The 24,106-nt window shown below is 37.0% G+C and overlaps 2 protein-coding genes across 3 annotated transcripts in view; one reads left to right on the forward strand and one right to left on the reverse strand.

Annotated features, from left to right (window-relative positions):
- Positions 1–448: 448 nt before the first annotated feature.
- LOC125069576 (protein virilizer) lies at positions 449–9,958 on the forward strand. Of its 2 annotated transcripts, none has more exons than XM_047679109.1 (9): positions 449–672; positions 814–1,105; positions 3,056–7,815; positions 7,896–8,147; positions 8,215–8,353; positions 8,481–8,616; positions 8,700–8,765; positions 9,474–9,547; positions 9,855–9,958. In XM_047679109.1, exons 1-9 carry the CDS (start codon positions 613–615, stop codon positions 9,917–9,919), a joined length of 5,844 nt encoding a protein of 1,947 aa, XP_047535065.1. In that variant the 5' UTR covers positions 449–612; the 3' UTR covers positions 9,920–9,958. The 2 variants fall into 2 exon arrangements, with proteins under 2 accessions (XP_047535065.1, XP_047535066.1); XM_047679110.1 differs by having other exon boundaries at positions 9,477–9,547.
- A 2,535-nt stretch (positions 9,959–12,493) lies between these two features.
- Positions 12,494–24,106, reverse strand: part of LOC125069165 (E3 ubiquitin-protein ligase ZNRF1) — a 112,907-nt gene continuing 101,294 nt past the window's right edge. Inside the window, exons 2-4 of the mRNA XM_047678560.1 lie at positions 15,123–15,218; positions 13,723–13,828; positions 12,494–13,164 (exon numbers count right to left, since the gene is read on the reverse strand). Of these exons, the coding sequence (XP_047534516.1) occupies positions 13,107–13,164; positions 13,723–13,828; positions 15,123–15,218 (260 nt within the window). The 3' untranslated portion in view covers positions 12,494–13,106. The remainder of the gene's footprint in view (positions 13,165–13,722; positions 13,829–15,122; positions 15,219–24,106) is intronic.

Here is a 24,106-nt window from a genome sequence, read left to right on the forward strand (position 1 = left end):
TTCTTTAAAATATAATTTACCGTGATATTTTTTAAGTTCCATTATTCACTTGTCATATTATTGTAAATTATATAATGTATATGTAAATGGAGGTTGTAGGTCCAAGTGGATAATATAAACATCATACGAAAAAGCCGAACGTATTTAATTTTAAAGTTTGATTATGAAACAAATACTGCAACAAAAGCTTTTCTTGCATTTATGAAGTGGTTATCATCACCATTGTACAGCAAATTAATAATTATGTTATGAATGATTAAATTTTTCAAAATTTTATTTACCCCGTTGTATCGTGTTTTTTTAACATTTATTATTGACCATACAATAACATTATATTTTAAGCTATTATTGTGTTGTTAAAGTGAACGCTACAAAATTTCAAGGACAAAATGGCGATTACCTACAGGCGTCAAGTCCCAACTGTCCAAGTCTAATGTCAAGTATAATTTGACAAAAGTCAAAATAAGATTTATATGAAAGCATCTTTCGATAATTTAAATTTAAGATATTCAGTTTATTAATCATTATAACCTAATGATAGGTAGGTAAGGTTTTCAAGATGATGTGATATATTTAACATTCGAATGTTGAGCGTGTTTTGATAAAAACAAAATGACCGCCGAACAACCGGACCTTTTATTTTTCGACACCTTTTCTCACGATACAAGTGAGGTAAGTTCATTATTACTCTTTGTAAATTTTAATACACCTTAATATAAACTGTGTTATTATGTATAAAAATCTTTTGGTTCATAGTGTTTGCTTAGAATTAGGTTAATACAAAAGTAAAGGGTTTACAAATTATTATTTCAGGAATTAAACTTAGATTTGGTTCAGTTTCCGAAGTCAGTGTATGTCCGAGAAATACGTATTATTCCTCTGGGGGCTCGAGTCGAAGGTGATTTTCCTGGTGGAGTAAGACTTGGGGCTACAAACCCTACAAAATTCCACATTGACTTCTTTGTAAATGATTTAAGTAAACCAGGTGCTTCTACATTCGAAGCCCTAGGAAGTCTGGACTACTGTCAGAATGGTCAAATACACATGGAATGTGGAGCTGATGTAGAACAACCAAGAATTCCGACTGATGGACTAGTACTAAGAGGTAAATTTAGTCGAGTATACTTCAGGTTATATTTCAATTATTTCTTTTTTCTAGTATTAAATTTTAGTGGAGCTAAAGGCTCTTTTGGCACTTGGTCAAAATCTGAATAAATACCAATATCTTGTTATATCTCATATATTAATAACTGCTGCAACTAACAAGGAATCCCTTGTCTAAATGAAAATTCTCAAATCCCATCCATAGCAACTACCAAACAAAATTTTATGAAATATACAATATAATAGGTATAATAAAAGGTATTCCAACATTAGGAATGAAAATATTTAAAGCCTGTTGCAGTCAGATTTGTAAAAACATTGAGATTATTCTGGGTTACCAATTAAAATAATAAGCAATGCTTTTAATTAAGAAAATTACTAGTAGCCAGTAAATTACAACAGCTCCCCACTCAATCGAAATATACTATTTTTAAGAAGGTAATTAAGTATCTGTATGGAGTATAAGATTTAAGAAATTCTCTACTAGTAGAGAATTTCAATTTCAATAGTAGAGACTGTCAATGAGTAGTAATCCAAGAGTTTTATATATGAATAAAGCTTATTGTAATAATAATTAAAATAATAAACAAAAATAATAATATGTAGTTATATTTTCTGCAACTTAGTCAAGTTTCGGGAGCTTCAATTAAACGGTGCAACATAACTACTTTAATGTAAAATAATGTTTATATAAACACTGGATTACATTCAAGTTTTGCTGAAAAATTCAGTGTCATGAGAAAATTAAGTTCACCCAGATAGGATTTTGGGAAACAGCCTTGCATATCCTTTAATTTTTAAATTTATATTTCCATTTTTTTAGCATTAGCAGCCTGTAAATTTTCCCACTGCTGGGCTACAGGCCTCCTCTCCCTTTGAGGAGAAGATTTGGAGCATATTCCACCACGCTGCTCTAATGCGGGTTGGCGGAATACACATGTGACAGAATCTCGTTGAAATTAGACACATTTCCTCACGATGTTTTCCTTCACCGCCAAGCACGAGATGAATTATAAACACAAATTAAGCACATCAAAATTCAGTGGTGCCTGCCTAGGTTTGAACCCGAAATCATCAGGTTAAGATGCACGCGTTCTAAGCACTGGGTTCTATATTTCCATAGGAACATACAATTACTGTCATAGTTGTCATGCCCTCTGTTTCTGCTTTATTTTAGTAAAGGTTATGTTTGGTTATCTAAAATCAAATCAAATGAAATTCCTTTATTCAATATAAAAGCATTACACTTACTTATTGATTGTCAAATAAAACACTACCACTGGTTTGGAAAAGAAAACACCGTTACCTGAGAAGAACCAGCAAAAAAAACTCAGCGGGTCTTTCCTTGTTTTTGTCAATTTTATTGTTTACAAATATTCATTATTGAAAGAACTAGCCAGGAGTTTTTTCTTTAATTCCCAAAGTGCGCTATTAACCATAAACTCACTATTTGTATAGTAAGCTTTACAAGCATACAAGCATTCTTTGACAATTTTTTTTAATTTCGCAACATAGGCATTTTTAAAGCTATCTGGAACCCCTCTTTCTATGCAGTCGAGTAACAGGAGTTAGTAATTTGTGTTTTGTCCTTGTATGAATATCACAGTTTCTCATAAAATCATTAATATTTATTCATACATACATAACATTACAGAATATTGTGAATGTATTTATTGTGTCTAATTATGTAATATTAAATTAACTGCAAGGAACTAACCAAATTGTGTATTTCTCATTGACAAAATTATTTTATATATTTTTTAAATCATTGTTTTATAATTCTGCATAATATCTGAACAAGAATTACACACAGACATCCATACCATATCGTGACTCACATTGTATGAAATGTACAAAGTGTATTACACACAAACACACATTATACTAAGTTAGTAAGAATATATATTTTAAATAAATATCTAACTTAAATGTAAAAATTTTTAAATTTCAGGTTGGTATACAACAATCACTTTGGCCGTTTATGGTAACTTGACTCAAGTTCTACCTGATGCTCCAATAAGTGTAAATCCGCCTCCAAATGTTCAGAGACCTGTGTCTCGTGAAGTAAGTGCTTTACCTGCTAACGTACCACAGTCATCTGATTGGAATCAAGAACCTACCAACCCGATACCAGCATACACTAGCAATGTTGCGCCAAGTAATCCTGAAACTTATGGTGGTCCCAATTACCCAGAAAACTACGACAGCCAATTGTACAGGAATGAATATTACGAGAATGAAGGTCCAAAAGATCCTAGGACATACCATCATATGGAGGACAATGAATGGGAGAAAGATAGGAGAGACTTAAGTTGTGAAAGAGAAGGCGACAGGTTGCGTCATAGCCCTCGTTCTATGGAATTAGACAGAGAAAGAGATAGACGCGATGGTAGAAGTCGCAGACGTTCAATAGATAGAGGCAGGAGCCGTGAATCATCTCGACATCGCGATAGAAGTAGGGAATTGGATAGAATTCATTCCCGATCACGAAGTCGGGATAGGGATTACGTAGTAAAGGGTGAATATCGACCATTGAGCCGATCTAGATCTCGTAGTATCGACCGTGATCGCGACTGGGATAGAGGCTCCTATAAGAAGGATGATTATCGGCGTCATCGTGAGACTTCGTACGATCGTTCACGGGGTGGGTCGTATGAACCACGCTCACCATACGATAAAAGGCCACCATCCTACGAACGCAAACTCGCGTATGACAAGTGTGGCCCTTACGAAAAAAGACTATCACCTTATGACAAAAGGAGTTCTTCTTATGAACGACGCGCTCCTTCATACGACAAACAAACACCATATGATAGAAAGAGACATTCACCGTACAGTCGCATGCGAGGCTCTAGCTACGGCAGTAGATCTCCGAGTCGAGATGACCCTAGGAAAAGACCCAGAACACCACCCGGTGAGAGTAGACGACCGATGTCTCCAAGAGAAGGTGAAACGAACAGCCCTATAAATTCTGTGCGATCAGAGGATGGTCCTGACTATGATAGAAGTGGGAAACAAATTCCTCGTATAGATTTCTATCATCAAAGTTATAGACATAAAACATCGATTAGAAGCCCCTCCCAAGAAGTGGACAACGCATATGTAGAACCTCAACATTCCAGTCTAGTAACTGTACCAATTGTTGACACAAGTGCTCCTAAGGGTATAGATTCGCCATTGAGGAATCTCGATGATGATAGATCAATGGATGCTGAGCCATTTGAGCCCATATTATCTGATGAGGATATCTGTGATGATCTAGATGCTAATTCTTATATGGAGGTGGAATACGATATGAACGAATATTGCGGCGTTGATGATATCATCAAATACTTTAACCCATTCAAAGCAGAATGGGAAAAATATGAACACGTAAATAAAATAACTAAACTGGCGAACGTTAAGAGGGATGACGTGAAAGATGTTATGAGTGCGACTTTCAGTGAGTTGTGTGAAGCTAGCGCGGATTTATTTAAAATATCAGAAATAACATCAGCCGCTAAAAAGCGTGAACAAAAGTTTTTCTCAAACACGTTTATGGAAATTGACAACTCTTCAAGAGAGGATTGGGTTCACCAGTGCGAACAGTTATTCGTTCCTCTAACAAATATCTGCAAACAAACCGATTTAATTCTTAGAATATTTCGCATGTATAACAGATCAGAAACGTCTGATGAGTTTGCCGATATTTACAATCTTCTGGTGACTTTCTGCAGGATCGGATTAAACTTCGATTTTGCTCTAGCACAACAGCAGCCAACATATAAGATACGACATATGAAATGTGGTATTCGTCTAGCTGAAACGTTGATGACTCATCAACATAATGGACAAGTGATGAAAATGCTACTAAATACTGGCATAAATATACCAATGCAACTACTACAGATGTACGCTAAAGAATATATGGCTCTGAGTATACGCTTGATGATTCTGAAATCTTTAAACGCGTGTCTATCATCGAAAGAAGCAATTGATCATTTTATGCAAAATTCGATGTATCCTAAATTTGATAAAAATGAAACCGACAGTACCAGAAAACCTATGAACGGATATCAAGCCTTATTAGCTATGATGCAAGCCAACCCGCTGGGGCGAGTGAAATTCGCTCTGAGTGCGCTTTTGAAAAAACTTAATATATATGAAGCGTTAAGTAAGCTTCACGATTTAGTTATGAAGTTTAATAACGCTGCAGCTGAAAATAATCAGCCAGAAGATATCGAATTATCAGAAAATGAAATAAACTTTATCGTAGATTCTTTCGAAGAAATACTTTACATGTACCGGTCACAATGTTTCCACCTCTCTCAACCGAAACGATTTCTCCCAGTCTCTGCACAGTTCGATATAAGTAAGGAATGTTCCAACGAAATACTTCTTCAGTTCTTTGATATTCATCGCATTTTGGAAGTTTGTCTTTATTTGCTAACGTGTCCGACAACATCAAATAATTTGGTCATTACCAGTCCTATATACGATCTCGTTTTTGAACTCGTAAATTCATATAATGGTCTTAAATTTCTGTACAAAAATATGGAAATGAGTGAACTACTTTTTAAGATATTAGAGCACCCTTATGGGCAGCAAAACGCTGACGAGACAGCTTATCCGCATGACAGTACTCTTAGTAATTACAGTGATTTACAAATTGTCGGCTTAGAACTCGCTTATAGATTGAAAGCCATGTACTATTTGCAATCCATTAGTGACTTGCAAGCGGGAAAGATGGACGAAAATGAACTCATTGACAGATTGCAATCGTTATATTGCCTCAGCTTTGGTAGTATTGGTAAAACCGCTGTTCCGAATGTCATTGTTATGGGCGAGAATCCAGAGTGTCTCATGGAGGTGTTCGAGAACGATTTGAAAGGCAAGGGTAAAGCTGATTCGCCTTCTAAACAAAAATCACCGGCAAAGGGTTATGCTATAGAGTTAATTGTCTCGGCAGTCAGATACGCAGCCAATGTTCCATTTTTAAAGAAATATGGCCAAAGATTGATCAACGTTTCGAAAGAGCATGATAGATTTGAGCCAAGCGTTTCAAGCGTTTTACAAGAAGTCATACCGTATCTCAAACCTGTGGAGAAACCTACTGTTCTCTCGGGCGAGGACTTAGTCGAATGTGTCGAGATTTTAAAAGCGAGTCTAGAACATTCGGCGGATTTGCCCGGCGAGTTAATGACCTGCTTACGAATATTACGTCATTTCTGTATTTCTGATTATGAACAAAACGTATCAGTAGTATGTGAATCGCCTATTGAAGAATATGTGGAGCTTAAATATAAATACAACGTATTACAACTGTTTTCTTTGGATGGCGTTGCGCACATTTCCGGCATACTGGACCGTTTGGCAACTCATTTTGATCAACCGAGTATGCATACTTCATTTTTCACCTCGGTGCGGGGACTTCAATTGGCTCAGATGCTGCTCCCTTGCCTCAGACTACTCGATGAAATGTTAGCGAGAGTCGTCCGCTGTCGAGGCCCTAGGTTCAGAGACCTGACAGCGGCGCCGATAATATTGAAGACATATGGTATTGCGAAAACATTTCCAGTTGGGTGCATTGGGTATAGAACTGCGGCAAAAGCGGCCGAGGCTGCCGTGAGAGCGTTACTCGCTTACGCACAACCGATAGCCGATGATGCAAACGATGGAGACTCAATACGTCGTGGACCGTGGACCTCTCTTTGCTCTGAAGTCATTTCCTATATAATGACGGCTCCCTATACATTTGTTCCTGGTCTATTGATATTTTCTGAACTTTTACCTCTGCCATTACCGATGCAAACTAAGACCGCACCATCTGATCGAGAATTAGCCGACGCAGCGAATGAGAGACGCATGTGGTCCGCCCATTTGCATGCATTATCGAACGATTTAACCGACATGATACAAATTATTTGCATGTCGACATATCGACCGGTCGTTCATATGCTCCGTCGAGTTTGCGTGCAGATTGCAGATCTCGCTCCGAACACCGCGGCTACGGTCGCTCGGGCGGCTGTCGGAGCAGTCATGAGAGAGATGAAGGAAGGGGAGCCCGCTAACGCGAGTGTGGCTCGAGTACTTGGTTTTCTAGCCTGCTTGGTTTCTCATGCTCCCGTTAAATGTGCCGTCTTGTTCACTATGAGCAGTGGAACTCAAAAGTCAAACGATATACAAACGGCTCTTTGCAATATACTTGCTCTGCCCAATTTGTCGCACGAGCATTCAACGGCTCAAGAATACGCCGCACATGCTTTAGCCGCTTTTTGTGACGTGGAGGTGACGCTGACGCCAGTCAGTGGAGCCACGGATGTCATATTGGCTAATTCTTTGCCCAGTAAAGAATCCCTGGCCACTTTCCTCGACGCTACGGCGGACTGCCTTCAATCAGCGAATAAAACTTGCGCCGTGGCATCTTCGGTGTTGAGAGCCTACTTCGTGTTAACGGAACATGAATTTGGATTCTTACAATTTAGAAAGTTTGTAGCGAAGAGACGTGAGGCTCTGGGAAAATATTTCAGATGGGCCTTAGAGGGCTCGGGCGAGGACAAGACGGAATGTCTAAATCTATACATAGACTTGATAAGAATTTTAAAAGTCGAAGAGGGCGAGGGTCCGCTCGGAAGGAGGAGCACTCTAACTGTCGCCGAAATGGCGGATATGGTAGGCTACTCCGGCTCCGATGAGGATCATCCGGTTTTGTCTCTGGATAAAATAATGAAGGTAAATAGTTTCATATAACTTTAACCATCCAAACAAATATCCTTCAACGCAGTATCTAAATTTACTTCCTTTCGCTCAAGGAACGAAACATCGACGAGGACGCGGCCGCAAACGCGAGCTTCCTCATGACTCACGTGCAAAAACTCAACGAAGCCGACGAGGTCCCCGGCGAGGCGGCGGAGCCCGCGCCGGCGGCCCCCGAGCCCCTCGTGGCGCAGTTCGCGGCGCGACAGATATACTGCATCGGAGACGCCAACGACGAGCGCCTCACCACCGGCTACTGGCTCAACGTGCCGGCCGCCAGCGGGGACGACGTCAACGATAACGAACTGGTGACTCCCGCGCTCCCTCGCGCCCGGCGACGGCCGCGCGGTGCGTGACCCGCGACTCTGTCCGCAGATGGCGTGCGACATCGTGGACGTGGCGAAGGCGCAGCTGTCGGGCGGCGCGGAGGCGCTGGCGGCGGCCGTGCGGCGCCTCGCGGGCTGCCTCGACGCGCGCCCCGAGGCGCTGCCCGCCGACGACAAGCGGCCCGCCGGTGAGTCGCGCCCGACGTCCGCTCGCACGCGAGGCCTCCCTCGCCCTCCTCTTCATAAAGTACTAAAACTTTATAGAAGCGAAAGAAGAGAAAGCGCTCTAACAAAAGTAAACCAAACGCGTTTCAGTGGCGCTGAGCCGGCTGCGCGCGGAGGGCGGCGCCGACGCGTTCCGCTCGCGCCCCCCCAACACGTCGCGCCCCCCCTCGCTGCACGTGGACGACTTCACGGCGCTGCACCAGCCCTACTCGCTGCCGCTCGCACGGTAACTCGTCGGTCGGGGCGGACCAATGCTTGAATAGTTCTGAGCGGTGTCCGCATGTTAACGTGTCGCGTGTCGTGTTGCAGCGGCGCGCGGCGCGGCGCTGGCGGCGAGCGCGGCCGCTTCGGCGCGCCCGCACACGCGCGCCAGCCGTGAGTACACACGCGCGCACGCGCATTAACACACACACACACACACACGGGCATAAACATATTTGCACACATGCCATCAATTGGGACTTCACAATTTTATCATATCAGTACCTATCCCTACTGTTCGCGTAATTTTTTGAAAAAGCATATTCATTTTCAAAGTAAAGATTCTGGCGTTTTGCAATATCCTATTTGCTCGTGGTCTCTACCTCTAGTAATATCCTTCGTTACTCTTTCCATTTATATGTAATCTCTCACGCGATAAACGCTATCCCTGTAGGTATTACTAGTCAGTACCATGATAATTTATATCTCTCAAACCTCATCATTTCATATACAATCCTTCCTTCCAATCCGCTGAAAAAATATTTTACTCCGAGTATATAGCAACTCGTAAATGTTCCACTGCAAAGGTTGTCAACTTAAGAAAAAGTACTGTGAGGATTTTTCCATGAGACTACCGATGTAATTCCGTAGATCTTTGCCGTGGAATAGAGATCCCTATTACAAACAAACGAATCAGCCTGAGTAAATCTGCTTATGTATGAGATACATAAGCAGATTTACTCAGGCTGATCTGTTTTCCTAGCGCATGATAAATTTTAAATACAAATCGAGCACATGAAATTGAAGCACATGAGGTCGGTGAAACTAAGTAATCGACACAGTCGGAGGTCGTGATCGAATAAGTCGATGTATGTCCCGTAGCAGAGGTCGCGGCGCGTGGGAGCTGGGCGGCCAGCACTTCGGGCACTTCACGCCCACCGCGCAGTACATGATGGGTGAGCCGCTCCTACTTTATTCACACACGTACACTGTATTCCTAAGGCGGGAGTAGGAGGTTAAATTAACCTAAAATTTGATGGGAATTTCTGTTAGCTATGTTATATAATGTATTTGAAACAGTTCTTGTTTAATGTACCTTTATTTATAATACATCACTATTCCACTTAAGTTTTGACATCTACTTTGAGCTAGAAAGTATCTAGTTCTAGTTCCAATACTGATATGACTCTCGAACAGAATTGAACATAATAATAACGATATGTTTTGACGTGATATGATGAATGTGTATACTATCCCCCCCAGGCGGCATGGGGTGGGGGGGCGCGCGCATGCAGCGCGGCCCGCGGCATCGCTCCTTCATGCGCTGAGGCGGCGCGCCGCTGGCAGAAATATACTGTTCCACATGACCTTGTCTTTTATTGACGCCATCGTGTGTCGCTATTATCGATTTGATTATTATTTACCTTTCACGAAAAGCAACAATATTTATTAATTATTGAATGAAAAATAAATATGCGTTGGCGCTTAGATCGGTATATTTACTGAGCTGATGAAAATTAGTAAAATCACTCAAATGTTTAAATCTGGTAGCTTTCAGTCTCCGACAACCACAGTGCGATCTCGAAACTACCCTGAGTAAAATATTTGAAAATCATCTTAAGTCAATTATTAGCTAACTTTAACAGACATCATCTGTTTCAAAGAAAACAATTTGGATTTACGAGGGGTCTAGATTATTAAGATATCTATGAAGCCTGGAAATCACAGGATACTTTTAGGAATTTTAATGTGTGCCACATCCAAAGCCTTTGATTGTGTTAACATCAAACACTAGTCAGGAACTATTATACATAAATGATTTGCCCTATTTTGTAGAGAACAAACATGATATATGTAATTTCAGTAGTTTAAGAATTCTCCAACAAATATATTTTTCAATAAACTCCAATCATCTAATTATTTCTCGTGACAGACCATTTTTTTTTTTAAAAAAGAAGTATGTATTTGTGTCAGTCTTAATTAGTGTGCCAAATAAAATCGTAATAATTAAAGTTTAACAAATTATTAAACAACTATTTTTTTTATGGCATCGGTTGGCGGGCGAGCATATGGGCCACCTGATGGTAAGTGGTCACCACCGTCCATAGACAAAGGCGCTGTAAGAAATATTAACCATTCCTTACATCACCTATGCGCCACCAACCTCGGGAACTAAGATGTTATGTCCCTTGTGCCTGTGATTACACTGGCTCACTCACCCTTCTAGCCGGAACACAACAATACAGAGTACTGTTATTTGTCGGTAGAATACCTGATGAGTGGGTGGTAACTACCCAGCCGGGCTTGCACAAAGCCCTACCACCGAGTAAAAAACTAATAATTATAACATTAATTTATTAAGTACATAATAATGTAACATAAATAGTTTCGATTATAATCATTATATGTAATAATGTGATATAATTAATTGACATCCTGTGACGTAGCACCGCATTGGAGGCTAGACCTACTCGATAACATATAGTATTGTTTGCTGTTGACACCTCCATGGTTTGTATAATAAATTAAAAGCAGGTATAGTATGACGCTGTAAACAATGGTATCTCTGATATAGTACCCTGGATTAGCGTAAAACATACTTGGGGTAAATAATAAAAAAAAAAACAAAATAGTAAAATTTAGTACACCAAAAATGAAAAATGTATAAGCTCATGAAGTTATCAATGGGGAATCGATGAATCCAGTTGAGTCGGCTGAAATTTCTAGCCTTATTGTTGTCTAGCTGTAATGGAATATAAACGGGTGAGCTAGTATAAAACTTGTGTTGGCGATTTAAAAAAAATTGACAATTTACCGATATACATTTCGCTTATACGAGTTACTTTAACAGTATAATGCTGTGGGGTAAAGGAGCTGCGGAGCCGCTAGCGATAAGATATTTGTGCGGCAGAAAAAGGTTACTCGCGCAATCCATAACATGAGAGCTAAAGAATCATTTGAGCCAAAAATTTAAAGAAATCAAGATATTAACTATTGCTTCCATATATATGTTCTGTAATGTTTTATATATGCACGGAAAATATAAATTATTTGTGAGGAAGTTTTCTATAGACAGATATACATAATTTACTATATACGAAATTTAAAAAGTTTATTAAGACTAAATGAATAAATAAGTCTTATTATTAATTAAAAGAGTACTTTTTAGAAAAAAACGCCTGGATTTAGGCTCGGCTTCCATAACAAGACACTAATTATTGTAAAAAAACAGCATTGTAAATCTGTTTATTTGAAAAGAGCAACTATGCGAGTTTCTTGCCGTTTCTTCTCGCTGGAGGCTGCTTTCCGAAACGGTGGTAGTATTTTAATATTGACGATTCAAAAACGCTTCGTTGTGAAGTTTACTTGAATAAACTTGATTTAATTTGATTTGCCTGTAGTTACAGTGGCTCGCTGAGCCGCAACACAACACGACAATACGTATATAAGTATTGCGGTTTGGCGGTAGAATATATGACAAATGTGTGACACAACACCTACGGGCTTTACAAATGAGTGCCAAGTGAGTGCCGAACTTTTTCTCAAATACTCGTTTCGTGTTCCTTCAATTATTTTATCTGAACTCCCCAGATTTCTCATTTTTGTGAATAATTAGAATTTGGCGTAGAAGGCTAAGCAACAAAATCTCGAGTAAAAATTATATTCTAATCGTAATCCACACGGTCATAGTCCTTAAGATTACTCTTTAAAAACCCAAATTTTTTTGCAATTAGTTAAATAGAAATTACATTCTATTTAACTAATTGCAAAAATTATCAGGTTTCACGGTAAATATAATTATTTAATTTGAACTTTGTGACGATTTGATGTCGAGTTGTAACTTGAAATATTCATTAATAATAAAATGATTTTCACGTTAGGGAAAAAATAAAACAAACGTAGAAAATTTAGAAACAAATCAAGTTTATTTATCAAGATGAAAAAGATCAAATGATATTATATATTATACATAAGCTAGGGAACAGATATGTACGTCGTGTGGAGGGGAGGGGGGTTAGGGGCGGCGACGGACGCTCGCTTCAGAGTTGCCGCAAAACAAAACCTGACGTCACTATACATAATGTACAATACGTATACACGAACGTTATACATACATATATATATATATAAAACGAATCTCGAATAATTGCATCTGAACGAAACACTAACGATGTAAAATTTTCAATTAATATTACAATAATACTCCATCGAGAAATTCCGTTTATCGATACTATGATTGTCCTCGTTTTTTAGTATTTTTTTTTTTATTTTAATTTTAATTCATTAAATGGTAAAACATCTCACTAGCATAAGTTTATATTTACAAGGCCCGGGGGCCGCAGTCTGTTCATTGTATAAAATTATCACTCGCGACAATGGCACGTGTTCGGGCATGGCTGGCCGACGAGCGCGGACGTGGCGCGAGGGCCCGGCGTGGCGGGGCCCCGGCGGGCGGCCGGCCGTGGCGCGGGGGCCAGGACGGGGCCCGAGGCCCGTAGAGTAGACGCGCGGCCACTAGTCGCCGGGATGCTCGGGGCACGATCTGTTCACTTCAAACCATTGGTCTATACATCTGCAATAAGAGATTAGGCAAGTTATTATGGCGTATAGAAAAACACTGACTTTAATGAGTAGCCTTTAAATGTTTGGATCATATCCCGCTGTATGAATACCTATTAAACGACATCAGTGATTAAACTCTTATGGTTTACTTTGCTATAAGATGTTACTTATCTTCACAAGGTATAACCTTTTTTATGACATAGGTAGAGACGAGCAAATGGGCCATCTGATGGTGAGTGCTCACCACCGCCCATAGACATAGGCGCTGTAAGAAATATTAACATTCCTTACATCGCCAATGCCCCACCAACCTTGGGAACTAAGGTTTTATGTCTCTTGCGCCTGTAGTTACACTGGCTTACTCACCCATCAAACCAGCTTACAACAATACTAAGTACTGCTGTTTCGTGGAAGAATATCTGATGAGTGGATGTTATCCATCTAGACGGGTTTGCACAAAGCCCTACCACCAAGTGATTGACTTCTTATGGAAATACTCAATATTTTCGATTTAAAATCTGTTACGAGCTAAAAAAGCAGACGAAAGGTAGGTGGTAGGTATAATTACCCCTTGTGATAGATGCAGAGACAAGGCAGACGCGCGATGGTGTCGCCGGCAGAGAGCTCCTCCAAGCAGATCACGCATTCTCCTTTGGAGTCACTCAGCACGTCCTCTGGAAAAAGAATACATTATTATTAACAAACGGCTTACACGATGAATAGATTTAATCAGGTCGATATAAAGGAGTATTAATTATTATGCAACAATTAGACCTAAGACCGAATAATATAAATTATTATTTAAGAAAATCAAAAAACAGTAGTCGGTAGGTTAACACGATCCACGAGCAAGTACAACGCTCATATTTCATAAGATTTTCAATATGACGTTTAGGTTTGTGTAACGGTACTCGTCAAAGCAACCGAATGCACCCAAATTCGAGAGGTTTAGTAGAAGACATGTAAGAGTCCCTATCTACGTCAGATCAGCTCAAAAATACAATGCCATTAAATTGACATCCGAATTTCACGTACTTGCAAAGTTATAAATGGGTAGGTTAAATCCACTAAGCTTTGTTTACATACTGTCTTTGTTAATTACATACATGTGCTTCTAATAATTAAAAGCGTGTTAACAATTAAGATAACAAAACGAAGCAACACATGAGGCATCATAAATTATAAAGCTACGGCCAAACTTGCGGTATGACTGAGAAATCTACGCCTTCGTTGGCTAATTCGCTCAGATTTGTACATTTGTTAAATCCTTACAAAGACAAAGTTTCCTCACTTCACGTGCAAAGGCTGGCCGACGAGCGTTTATTTTTAAAACATTTCGAAAGTAAAACAATTTGTTTAAAAAAGTCAACAAAAAGCGAGATTTCTGTTTCAGAATATTTGTAACGAAATAAAAATACTTAACAACAAATAAAATGAAAAAGATAAAAAAAAAAACTAATAAAATAGGAAATTCAATTCAATTCTGCGAGAAGTTTTAGCAGGTATTTTACCTAGAAGGGCTTTGTTCGAGTCCCTCTGGACTGCATCAGTTGTTCTAATACTGAGCATCGAACCTTTGTTGTAAGTTATCAGAAGGGATATAGCATCCCATTGTTGGAAGAAGCACATTGGCAGTACAATGGCAGCGTATAGGCGTAGGCTCACTTACCATCACATGCCCAGTTTTGAGATACATATACTTACCACATCGAAATTAACGTTGCTACTATTTTACATTTTTAATTATATTTCATAAGATCGTTACTCCGTCTTAAAGATACGGGAGATTTGAGAAAGTTTATTTATAATAAATAATTTAAACCTAAAAAATAATCTAATCATATTAATGAAAAAAAAAAACGTATTATTATAGGAACATAATTTATAATATTTTATTGCGCAAATAACTAATTGTCTTTATTACACAATGACAATGACTTTTTATAAGAATTGAAGCGAGATACCAACCGTTGTACGAGAGGCGAGGCCGCGTGAGACACATTACAAGATGGCACTCGATGTCGTCCGGAAGTACGAACTTGCTGCATACTGGACACTTGATACCTGAAACGGGAGAAACACTTAAAATTAATTTAACTGCAGGTGAATGTCGCATTTTTGGGTTAAGTAGATCACGGAAATCTTATCATTATAATAAATGAGTAATTGCAGGTCAGTAAGAAGCGCGTACTCATAAGCTACTCTGTCGCCCAATATCTATATTGCTGTGTTTCGATTCGAGTGAGCCAGTATAAACACAAGGGATATAACGTCTTCCTTCGCATGTTAGCTGCGGCAAAGTCACTGCCTAATTTCTCGTTATTAATAAAAACATTTTCAATTAACTATCAAAGTAAGCAGCTCTCCGTCCCGAGGGACGACGGCACTCGACAAATCTGTGAGCTATTTCAAGAGGCTCTCCAACGGATCGTCGCGCTACAGTAAACTTACTTTGTAACAATATTTTAATCGGCAATACTACCAAGTGAATCTTAATTAGAATTAATAAAAATTAGGCGATGCTTCAAATGGTAAATTATTTACAATTGGATTTGTGACTTTATAAAATTACATAAAATGTAAACATTCCACAGCCGGGCAACGAATTTACGAGATATGGAATTTAAACTTTGAATTGAAAACGCAAACTTCTAAAATCTCCGTTTTCCAATAACTGGACCACCACGGCTTTATTACCTATACGTAAAGTAATATAATTCGTAAACAAATGGCAACAAATGTCGAGGGTACCATATGTGTTTAAATAGGAATATTTTAGTATTACAAACGAACATCAACTTTTCTCATTGCTAATTGACAATGGCAAATAAATAATAACTATTCCTTACAGTCCATGCGCCGCCCGATATGTGGTCTTAATGTTATATCCTTTATGCCTGCGATTATATTCACTAACTCACCTATTTAACCGTAGAATAACTGCTTAACCTACTATGTATCATATCATCTTAACTAACAATAAATATCCCCCTTAATACTAACTTTAATTCCGTTCTTAAACAAATCAAACAGACATCAGAATCACATACAAGTTCAAGACATTTATTCCACATCACAAAGTAGTAGACGTAATGATTATTAGGGCTAATAAAAAAGTTGTTTAACGTGTACAAATAAACGAGGTCACGGACGCAAGCAATACGAGTTATCTTTATCTATTATCAGGGTGGCGGCGTGAGGGCACGTGGCGAGTGTGCCATCCGAACGAGAGCCGCCTATCAGCGACGAACACCACGGAATCAATCGATATAAACTGACGGGAGTAATAAGCCGTGTTAACCAGGCATTAACATTGTTATTATACTCAGCGTAGAAACTTATTAATGCTGATCACCAAATGTCCATAGTTCCAAACGAATTATATTTCAAACCTGAGGCTGAGCCCGTCTGGGTATTCGTATTTTGAAAGATTCTATTCAATATTTATTAAGTGACCGAAATAAACTTGTCATTATAATCGTATTTTGGGAGATCAGATTCGTTTATGACGACAAAGAGTCCTGAAGTTTTTCCTTAAGACTTATTCCAGACCTCAAACAAAAGTTCAAGGTCCTCTGAATAACGAAGACGTTCTGAAAAAGTTTCTACAAATTATGTTCTATTTTTACGTCAGATAAACTCGCGTATTAAACACTATAAATATACATACACGTCATAAATAAGTAATTATTTACTCACACATTCTAAAGTAAATCCTCTTTTCAAATACTATTTTAAGTTATATAATATAAAAGAACAGAATTAGTTTACCACTTTAAATTAATCTGACAAAGTAATATACGAAGATAGACTGGAAGTAACTGTTTAATATTTAATTCTAGGTTGGGTTAGAATCTACCCTCCGAACCGGTAGCCGCTTAAGTTTTAATTTAAACCTGTTAAATGACTGATAATGAATGATTTAAATTTAAAGTATACTTTGATTCAATTCATTTGGCGTAACGAAATGATTGAGGATCAGTATTTCAATAGTAGGTATTGGTTAATTGTTTCGTAGGTCTGGTTGCATTAAAAACAATAGAAGCACAAGCCGAAATCAATAACAGCCGCAGCTATGAATACGTCGATGCCGATTTTCATTGATATTTTATTATAACAGTTATTCGCCATATTTTAAACTTGTCGGTATTGAATAAAGTCACATAAATGTCACATAAATTTATGCAAAAATCAGACGTCCCCGGTGCGTCTGTATGCATGTTCGCGTTAATCTCAGAATATACTGGGAGATTTTTATTGTTGTAATCGATAGATTAGACTGTTTCACGGCTGGTGTATAATTTATGAGGAATGCGTGCATGTAATATCATGGATATGTATGGATGTCATCGTCGACTTGTGCTAATTATCGACATTATCCTAAATAAGTGCGTCGAAAAATGGTGACACCTAAAACATACATCAAGTGCACAGCATAAATCGGTAAAATTATATCTTTGATAATAAAAAAATCGATTCTTTGTATCTCACACAGTTCTAAAAAAAATATATACGCGTCGCTATTTGTCTATATACAGCAGCTCGTGTCGAAGTCGAGGCCGATCACTGGACGAGTACACAAGTGGCAAAAATAATAAATTATTATTACAGAGATAATGAAGAGGAATGATTTATACGAATAACTTCTTAGTCCGTAATCTTCCTCGGCGATTTATTCAATAAGATTTGCTTAGTTGGCAGAAACGACTTGTTGCGATAAAGGAAGTTCGAATTAGTAACTCGTAATTCGATTGCGACAAATAATAATACAACAGCGTAATGAGAATCGGTAAACCAATTTCTTCAAGCGATCCGTGAGCACGATGGTCTAGTGGATGAAGGTTGTTGAATCTCGACGGAAGATTTCAGGTTCAAATTATGGCAAACTTTGCGGTAAGTCTGCGATTTGTAATTATAATTAATTTCGTGCTCTGCGGCGAAGGAAAGTAACGAGAAAGCCTGTGCGTGTTCGAGGTAATCCTGCCGTAACCTCTCCCTCCCAACTGTTAAGGGACTTTGAGAAATAAGCCCAAACGCTTAAATACATAGTCTATCAATAGTATCGTCTTAATATAATAAGTATACAATAAAAAAGCAGACTACCCAGGCATACCTTCATTTCTTGTAGAATCTACGGATTAAATTAATATGGTCACCCCTATCTCAAGTTATACGGCAATTATTTTCACCATCGTCATGCCTGTAGACCCCTTCACCCTTTTCAAGTTTATTATAAGTGACGTGTTTATTCTGTAACGTAAGTTGGAGGTGACTTTGATAAAGATTGAAATCCTTGGATTCTGGTTCATCTCACTCCCAAACAAAAATCGTTTCTGTTAAATTGTTATTACTTCACAAATTAGATTTTGTACAATTCCATAGAAACACCTTGTTTAGCTCTCTGTATATTAATGGGAATTACTAATTTAATTATAGCTTGACAGTAATCCGCCGGCAAATCTAATTAGGAACGTCAACAAACTGCCTTTAATATTAATCATCATTTACAATTAGGTACAGTCAAGGTGTCTACTGTAATTTCAACTATCTATTTTTAATTAAAATTGTAAATGATTATAAATAAGAACATAACATTTTGTATAAACTATGAACATACAGCAAAAATACTTTATTTACGTAACATTATTTACACCTGTATGTTTATATCTTAAAATCGACTGTATGCTTCGCGATATCACCCCGGAAAGTTTACTAATATGAGTGCGTTATGAAAGCGTTCAGTCTTTTATGTTCGCTAAAAAGAATATCACTTTTAATGGAACGATGAGATGAAATTGAGGATATAGAGGGTTCAGTTCTCTATTAAAAAATAAAACCATCTAAGTGCTGTGCACGTCTATTGAAATTAAGGTCTCTTCCTGTGGTTATGTGGTTAGAACGCGTGCATCTTAACCGATGTTCAAGCCCAGAAAAGTACCACTGAATTTTCATTTTCTTAATTTGTGTTTATAATTCATCTCGTGCTCGGCGGTTAAGATTATAATCTAACGGTATTTACAATTGACATATATACATATATAGTGATCGGTGAACGCTGGGGCGATGTTACTTTGACTATTATGCTTCTAAATCGAATAAATTATTTTGAATTTTATTTAGAACATTAACTGGAGCTAACGGGCGGTTAGGAAAAACTATACAGTATATAAACCTTCTACATCCATACCGGAAAAGAAAATAATTTACTTACATCATGAACTTTTAACCATTTTTTTCATAAACTACAGCGAAGCAAGTTATTAAATAGATATTACCACAAGCTACGGTTCGTTCTTGACTACAAACTTAATCTATTCACTTACTTGCTACTTAGAACCCTTTCTCCGAGACTTAAAAAGTTTCTTTTTTCTAGACTCCCGATAAAAACTCACGAAGATAAAGTTGGTAAGAAAAAAGAAGTATTCTGGGAAATATTATTTTGCGAAGACGAGAATTAATTGTGTTATAATTATAAGACAAATTCTAAGTTTAAGAGACGCTAAAAATGGTTTGATAGCAAAAAATCAAAACCGATCTATTTCTGGGAAACAACTTAAACAGGAAATCGAATTTGATTAACAAAAGATAAACTATTTCTGCCGACGAAAGAGTAAATAAAGAGATCAGATATATAATATATATATTTTTTCTTAATTTGAGATCGAAACAAGGTTAATACCAAGATAAAAGAGAACGGGACTTTAATTATTTAATAGGAAGCCAATTATATTAAAATGCATTTTATTAAAACGAAGTTATAAAACATGGTTTTACTAAGTTTATACTGATTACAGGCTTAGCATGCAAATAAAAATGATTAAATAACAGTGCTTCTTTTAAAAAAGTTTATAAGCTTAGCAATAGTATAATATATAACTATTAATAATAACTTCCAATAAAAAAAATCCAATTGAGTATAACTACAGGCAGAAGGGACACCATCAGTTTCCAATGCTGTTGGCGCATTATGAAAAACGCACGCACGTAAGAAATAGTTAAAATTTTCATGCGACGCCAATGTTTCTGGGCAATGTTGACCACTTACCATCAAGTCGCCCATTCGCCCAACCCATATATTCCATAAAAAAATATGGTATTTAAGAAGCACGAAATAAACTCTGATACATTGCGTCTTTCGATCGCTTTCGACTTCATGAATAAATTTCGATCGAGTTATTTCGCAGCGCGATCGTTAGATTTTATGGCATTCCGTAAAACAAGTGCGCGAAATCCACATAAGGTATGAGTTAATTCAATACATAAAGCAAGCGAATTCAGTCGTGAACGATATGAGGTTACAATGTTCGATCGAATAGTTTATCGGTTAACAAAATATCAGCACAGCTCCACATTGGATTATTAGATGACATTCAATACGTTTAAGACACTTAGAAAATTACTACGAGGTGTTCAAATTCGTCGAGGTTTTATTACTGTGCGGGGTTTTATAAACGATATTTGTACCTAAATTACGAGTTGTTCTTGAGTGTCGTTATAAGTTTAAAATGGAAAGGTAAATATTTTGAAATTCTAAAACCTTTTACCAAATTTTTTAACTTTATTTTTTACGTAATACCACATTCGTGCAACGCGAAATATTTAAGGCAAAATTTGCAAGTTGTCGAATATACAGTTAGCATCAAAGGAAACTGTGTTTATCCAGCAGTATCTTAATCGCAGTGTACAAATACAACACGAGAGAAACTTAACTAAACTTGTGCTACCTCTGCTTCAGCTAATATCAAAAGTTAATCTAAAATATTAAATTCACACCTAATTGACTCGCTAGACGAGGACTGATAAGTATTGATCGAAGTTTAACCTAATGGCGTATCCAATACCGTGGAGGTGACCATTAAACAGATTACACAATTTCAGCCACGAGTTGCGACAAATACCAATACATAAACGTTAGCAACGTTCTTGGAGACAACATTGTTTACACGTAATTTACTCTAACGAAATATATCTCTTTCTTTCGTTTCTAAATACGAAAAATGATTAAGCATCATTTATAGATTATCAAAATAATATTAAACTTGTAAAATCAATTAAAGAGTTCCCATATTCCATCATTAAATAGATACACTACGCTCTTTCACATCAACATGGTCGAGCAAAATTGGGTAAAAATGATCTCTTAAATAACATAACCGAAAAAAATAAGATCAAATTATAAAGTTACAATTAATGTAGTCAATCATTTGGTTGATATCTATTATTTCAGAGTGCTGTTGTTATTTTGCTATGGATTGTTCTCGATGCTTCCGTTCAGCTCAGCAGTCATCAACTGTCGGCTTGCCTGCAGACATTGCAGGGAGTATAATGCATACCCTGACATGCTAGAAGTCTACTGTGCTATGTGCGATGAGTGTAAAGAGAGACGGAGAGAGTGGCTCCAAGGGCCACCTAATCTTAATTTAAGAAATGAAAACGACGAAATCCGTTATACGAACGACGAACATCAGGATACGCAAGGTACAAATATTTTATATAACTTCGATTATGATTTTAACTTGAATTGATATTGTAAGTCGACTATTAAAACAAAACAATAAGTTTAATAATACATAGTGTTAATTAAAAAAATATATTTTTTTACAAAGGTTACTTTAAGTTTCAGCGTGAGGATTATTTTGTTTAACGATTAATATGTATCTAATGTCGATTCAGATGACTGCTCAACAACAACCGCAAATGACCACTGTGATGAACCAATACTATTATCAAAGAAGATTACCACGACCACAACGACTGCGTCAACAACGCCTTGCACTCCAAAGCCCGAGTGCGTGCAAACTACCACGAATCTGCCGTGTTTAACCATGCCATGTCCTGTCGCGCCATTGGCCATACCTCTGTGTCCGATGTGTCCGATGATGGGGGCTACGATCTCTGCACCAAGTTCATCGATAATTCCACCACCTCCTCAGATTCTTGCAAGGAAAGCTGTGAGCACAACCACCACTACTACAAAATCTATGTACTTCTACGTGGGTGTACCAAAGAAACTACTTAAAGATTTAAAAATACTTCGTTCGTAATATCGCGATCAAAAATAAAATACCAGAAATTACGTTTTTTACAAAAAATAATCAAGAAATATTCAAAGAGTATACTTGAAATATTTTTAGATTATTCAACGATATAATTAGATTCACTTGTAATTGTAATTTAAAAACATGACTTTAAGTAAAGCAAAGCGTAATACGTGACTTCGCTTATTTATTTAATAAATCAACTAAGTAGAAACATTCGTTTTAACTGAATCGTAACACGCCATTTTAAATTGACTAATTATTATTTTAATTAAATAAGATAAACATTTTCTAATGTAAGTTACTTTGTTAAGTCTGTAATATTTATCTAGACCGGTACTAAGTAGGAATCTTCGTTGTGTATATTTTATATCGTTATTAATCAGCTCAATGAGAATAATTTTCCTTATGAGTAAATCTCAACAACAAAATCATGCATTCGAGAAATATCCTTGCATCAAAACTAACCGTTAACCGTTTGCAATAATATCTACGCGGATATGTACCAGTTCCAACTCGTCTACGAGTCATATACGAGAGTCACGTAGCTACCGGTAAAAACTGCTAGAAAAACCTTGGAAAAATTGCAATAAAAATGATGTCATTTAAAAAAAAGTATTTCCCTTTCAGCATTGTAATCAGTCCGACTCTGATAGTGTACTTATAAATAATTAGTATTTGTATATATCTCATCAGAACATAATTTATTTCAAATTACATTCAACAAGTGATCGCGTGTCCGACTCTACCCTTGAAACTTGAAAGTGCTGACTTCAGTGTATTCTCATTAAAATGTCTGTTTAGACGCAATGTACTTGTCATTTTCATTTAAGTTCATTATTTAACTAAACGAATGAGGCTTAACTTATTTTTATTTTATTTAAAATAGATAGTTGGCCTGTCAGATTGGCCATCAAACTGAAACTTGTCACCAACCTTAAGCCTTATGCCTGACGTGACACTGGCTCACTCAACCTTGAAACCGGAACACAACAATACTGAGTATTGCTGTTTGTATTGCTGCTTGGTTGTAAAATATATGACAGGTCGGTGGTGGTCGGTGGTCGGTAAAATATATGACAGACCGGTAAAATATATCACTTACAGATACTTAAAACAATTACTGTAATCCAATGTATACACATTAATACTTTCGTCGTTAAATGATTTTACTTTTTATAAAAAAGATTTCTTGAAATACTTACATATAAACATTTATTTATTTATTTATATAAAAGTCTAACATGATTTTGTTTTTGAAAGATAAAACACTAGTAATATATAAAAATTACCTAGTCAACTATGACAAATATATTCGAATGAATTTATTCTTCTCTGTGCCCTAAATACATAAAACTTGAACGCGGCAAAATACAACAAAGATTAGCATTTTAATTACTTCTTTAATCGAACTTTTCACTTGCTTTAATCATTGTCAATAGTATACTCCCAGTTCGGAAACAAATACGTCAGGCCTAAGAAAAAACGGTGAAAGAGAGAATATGAGGTATATATAATTTTATTTATAAACAATTGATTATTAGATACGGTTTGGAGGCGAACGTAATCTAGAAATATTTTAGTTTCATAATAACCTTTAGTACACAAACGATCCTTAACAGTTTATTTGAAGTTTTTTTTACGTTAAACATTGTAAAGGCGGATATTATTTTGATCACAAAACGAATAATCATCTTTGTGTAATCGGGCAACACAGATAAAAAAGATTATGTTTGTTCATAATATAATACTATGAAAAGTTATTACTAAATGTAAAAAAAAAAATCAATAATGACACGTCGATCAATCAGTTCATTTCCAACAATCATTATAAACTTGGAACGTTCAAACATGCTCTATATATAATAATTTCAACGATAAGTGTGCCTGTATTTATGTATATAAAACACCTTT

The sequence above is a fragment of the Vanessa atalanta genome, chromosome 15 (assembly GCF_905147765.1).
Source record: "Vanessa atalanta chromosome 15, ilVanAtal1.2, whole genome shotgun sequence".
Taxonomy (NCBI): Eukaryota; Metazoa; Arthropoda; class Insecta; order Lepidoptera; family Nymphalidae; genus Vanessa; species Vanessa atalanta.

What these genes read in the sequence shown, in the direction of transcription:
- LOC125069576 (XM_047679109.1), top strand. Translation starts at nt 613, where the DNA reads ATGACCGCCGAACAACCGGACCTTTTATTTTTCGACACCTTTTCTCAC. An exon ending in TTTCTCACGATACAAGTGAG is followed by an intron (nt 673 to 813) that starts GTAAGTTCATTA and finishes TTATTATTTCAG; the next exon opens with GAATTAAACTTAGATTTGGT. An exon ending in CGACGACAAGCGGCCCGCCG is followed by an intron (nt 8,354 to 8,480) that starts GTGAGTCGCGCC and finishes AACGCGTTTCAG; the next exon opens with TGGCGCTGAGCCGGCTGCGC.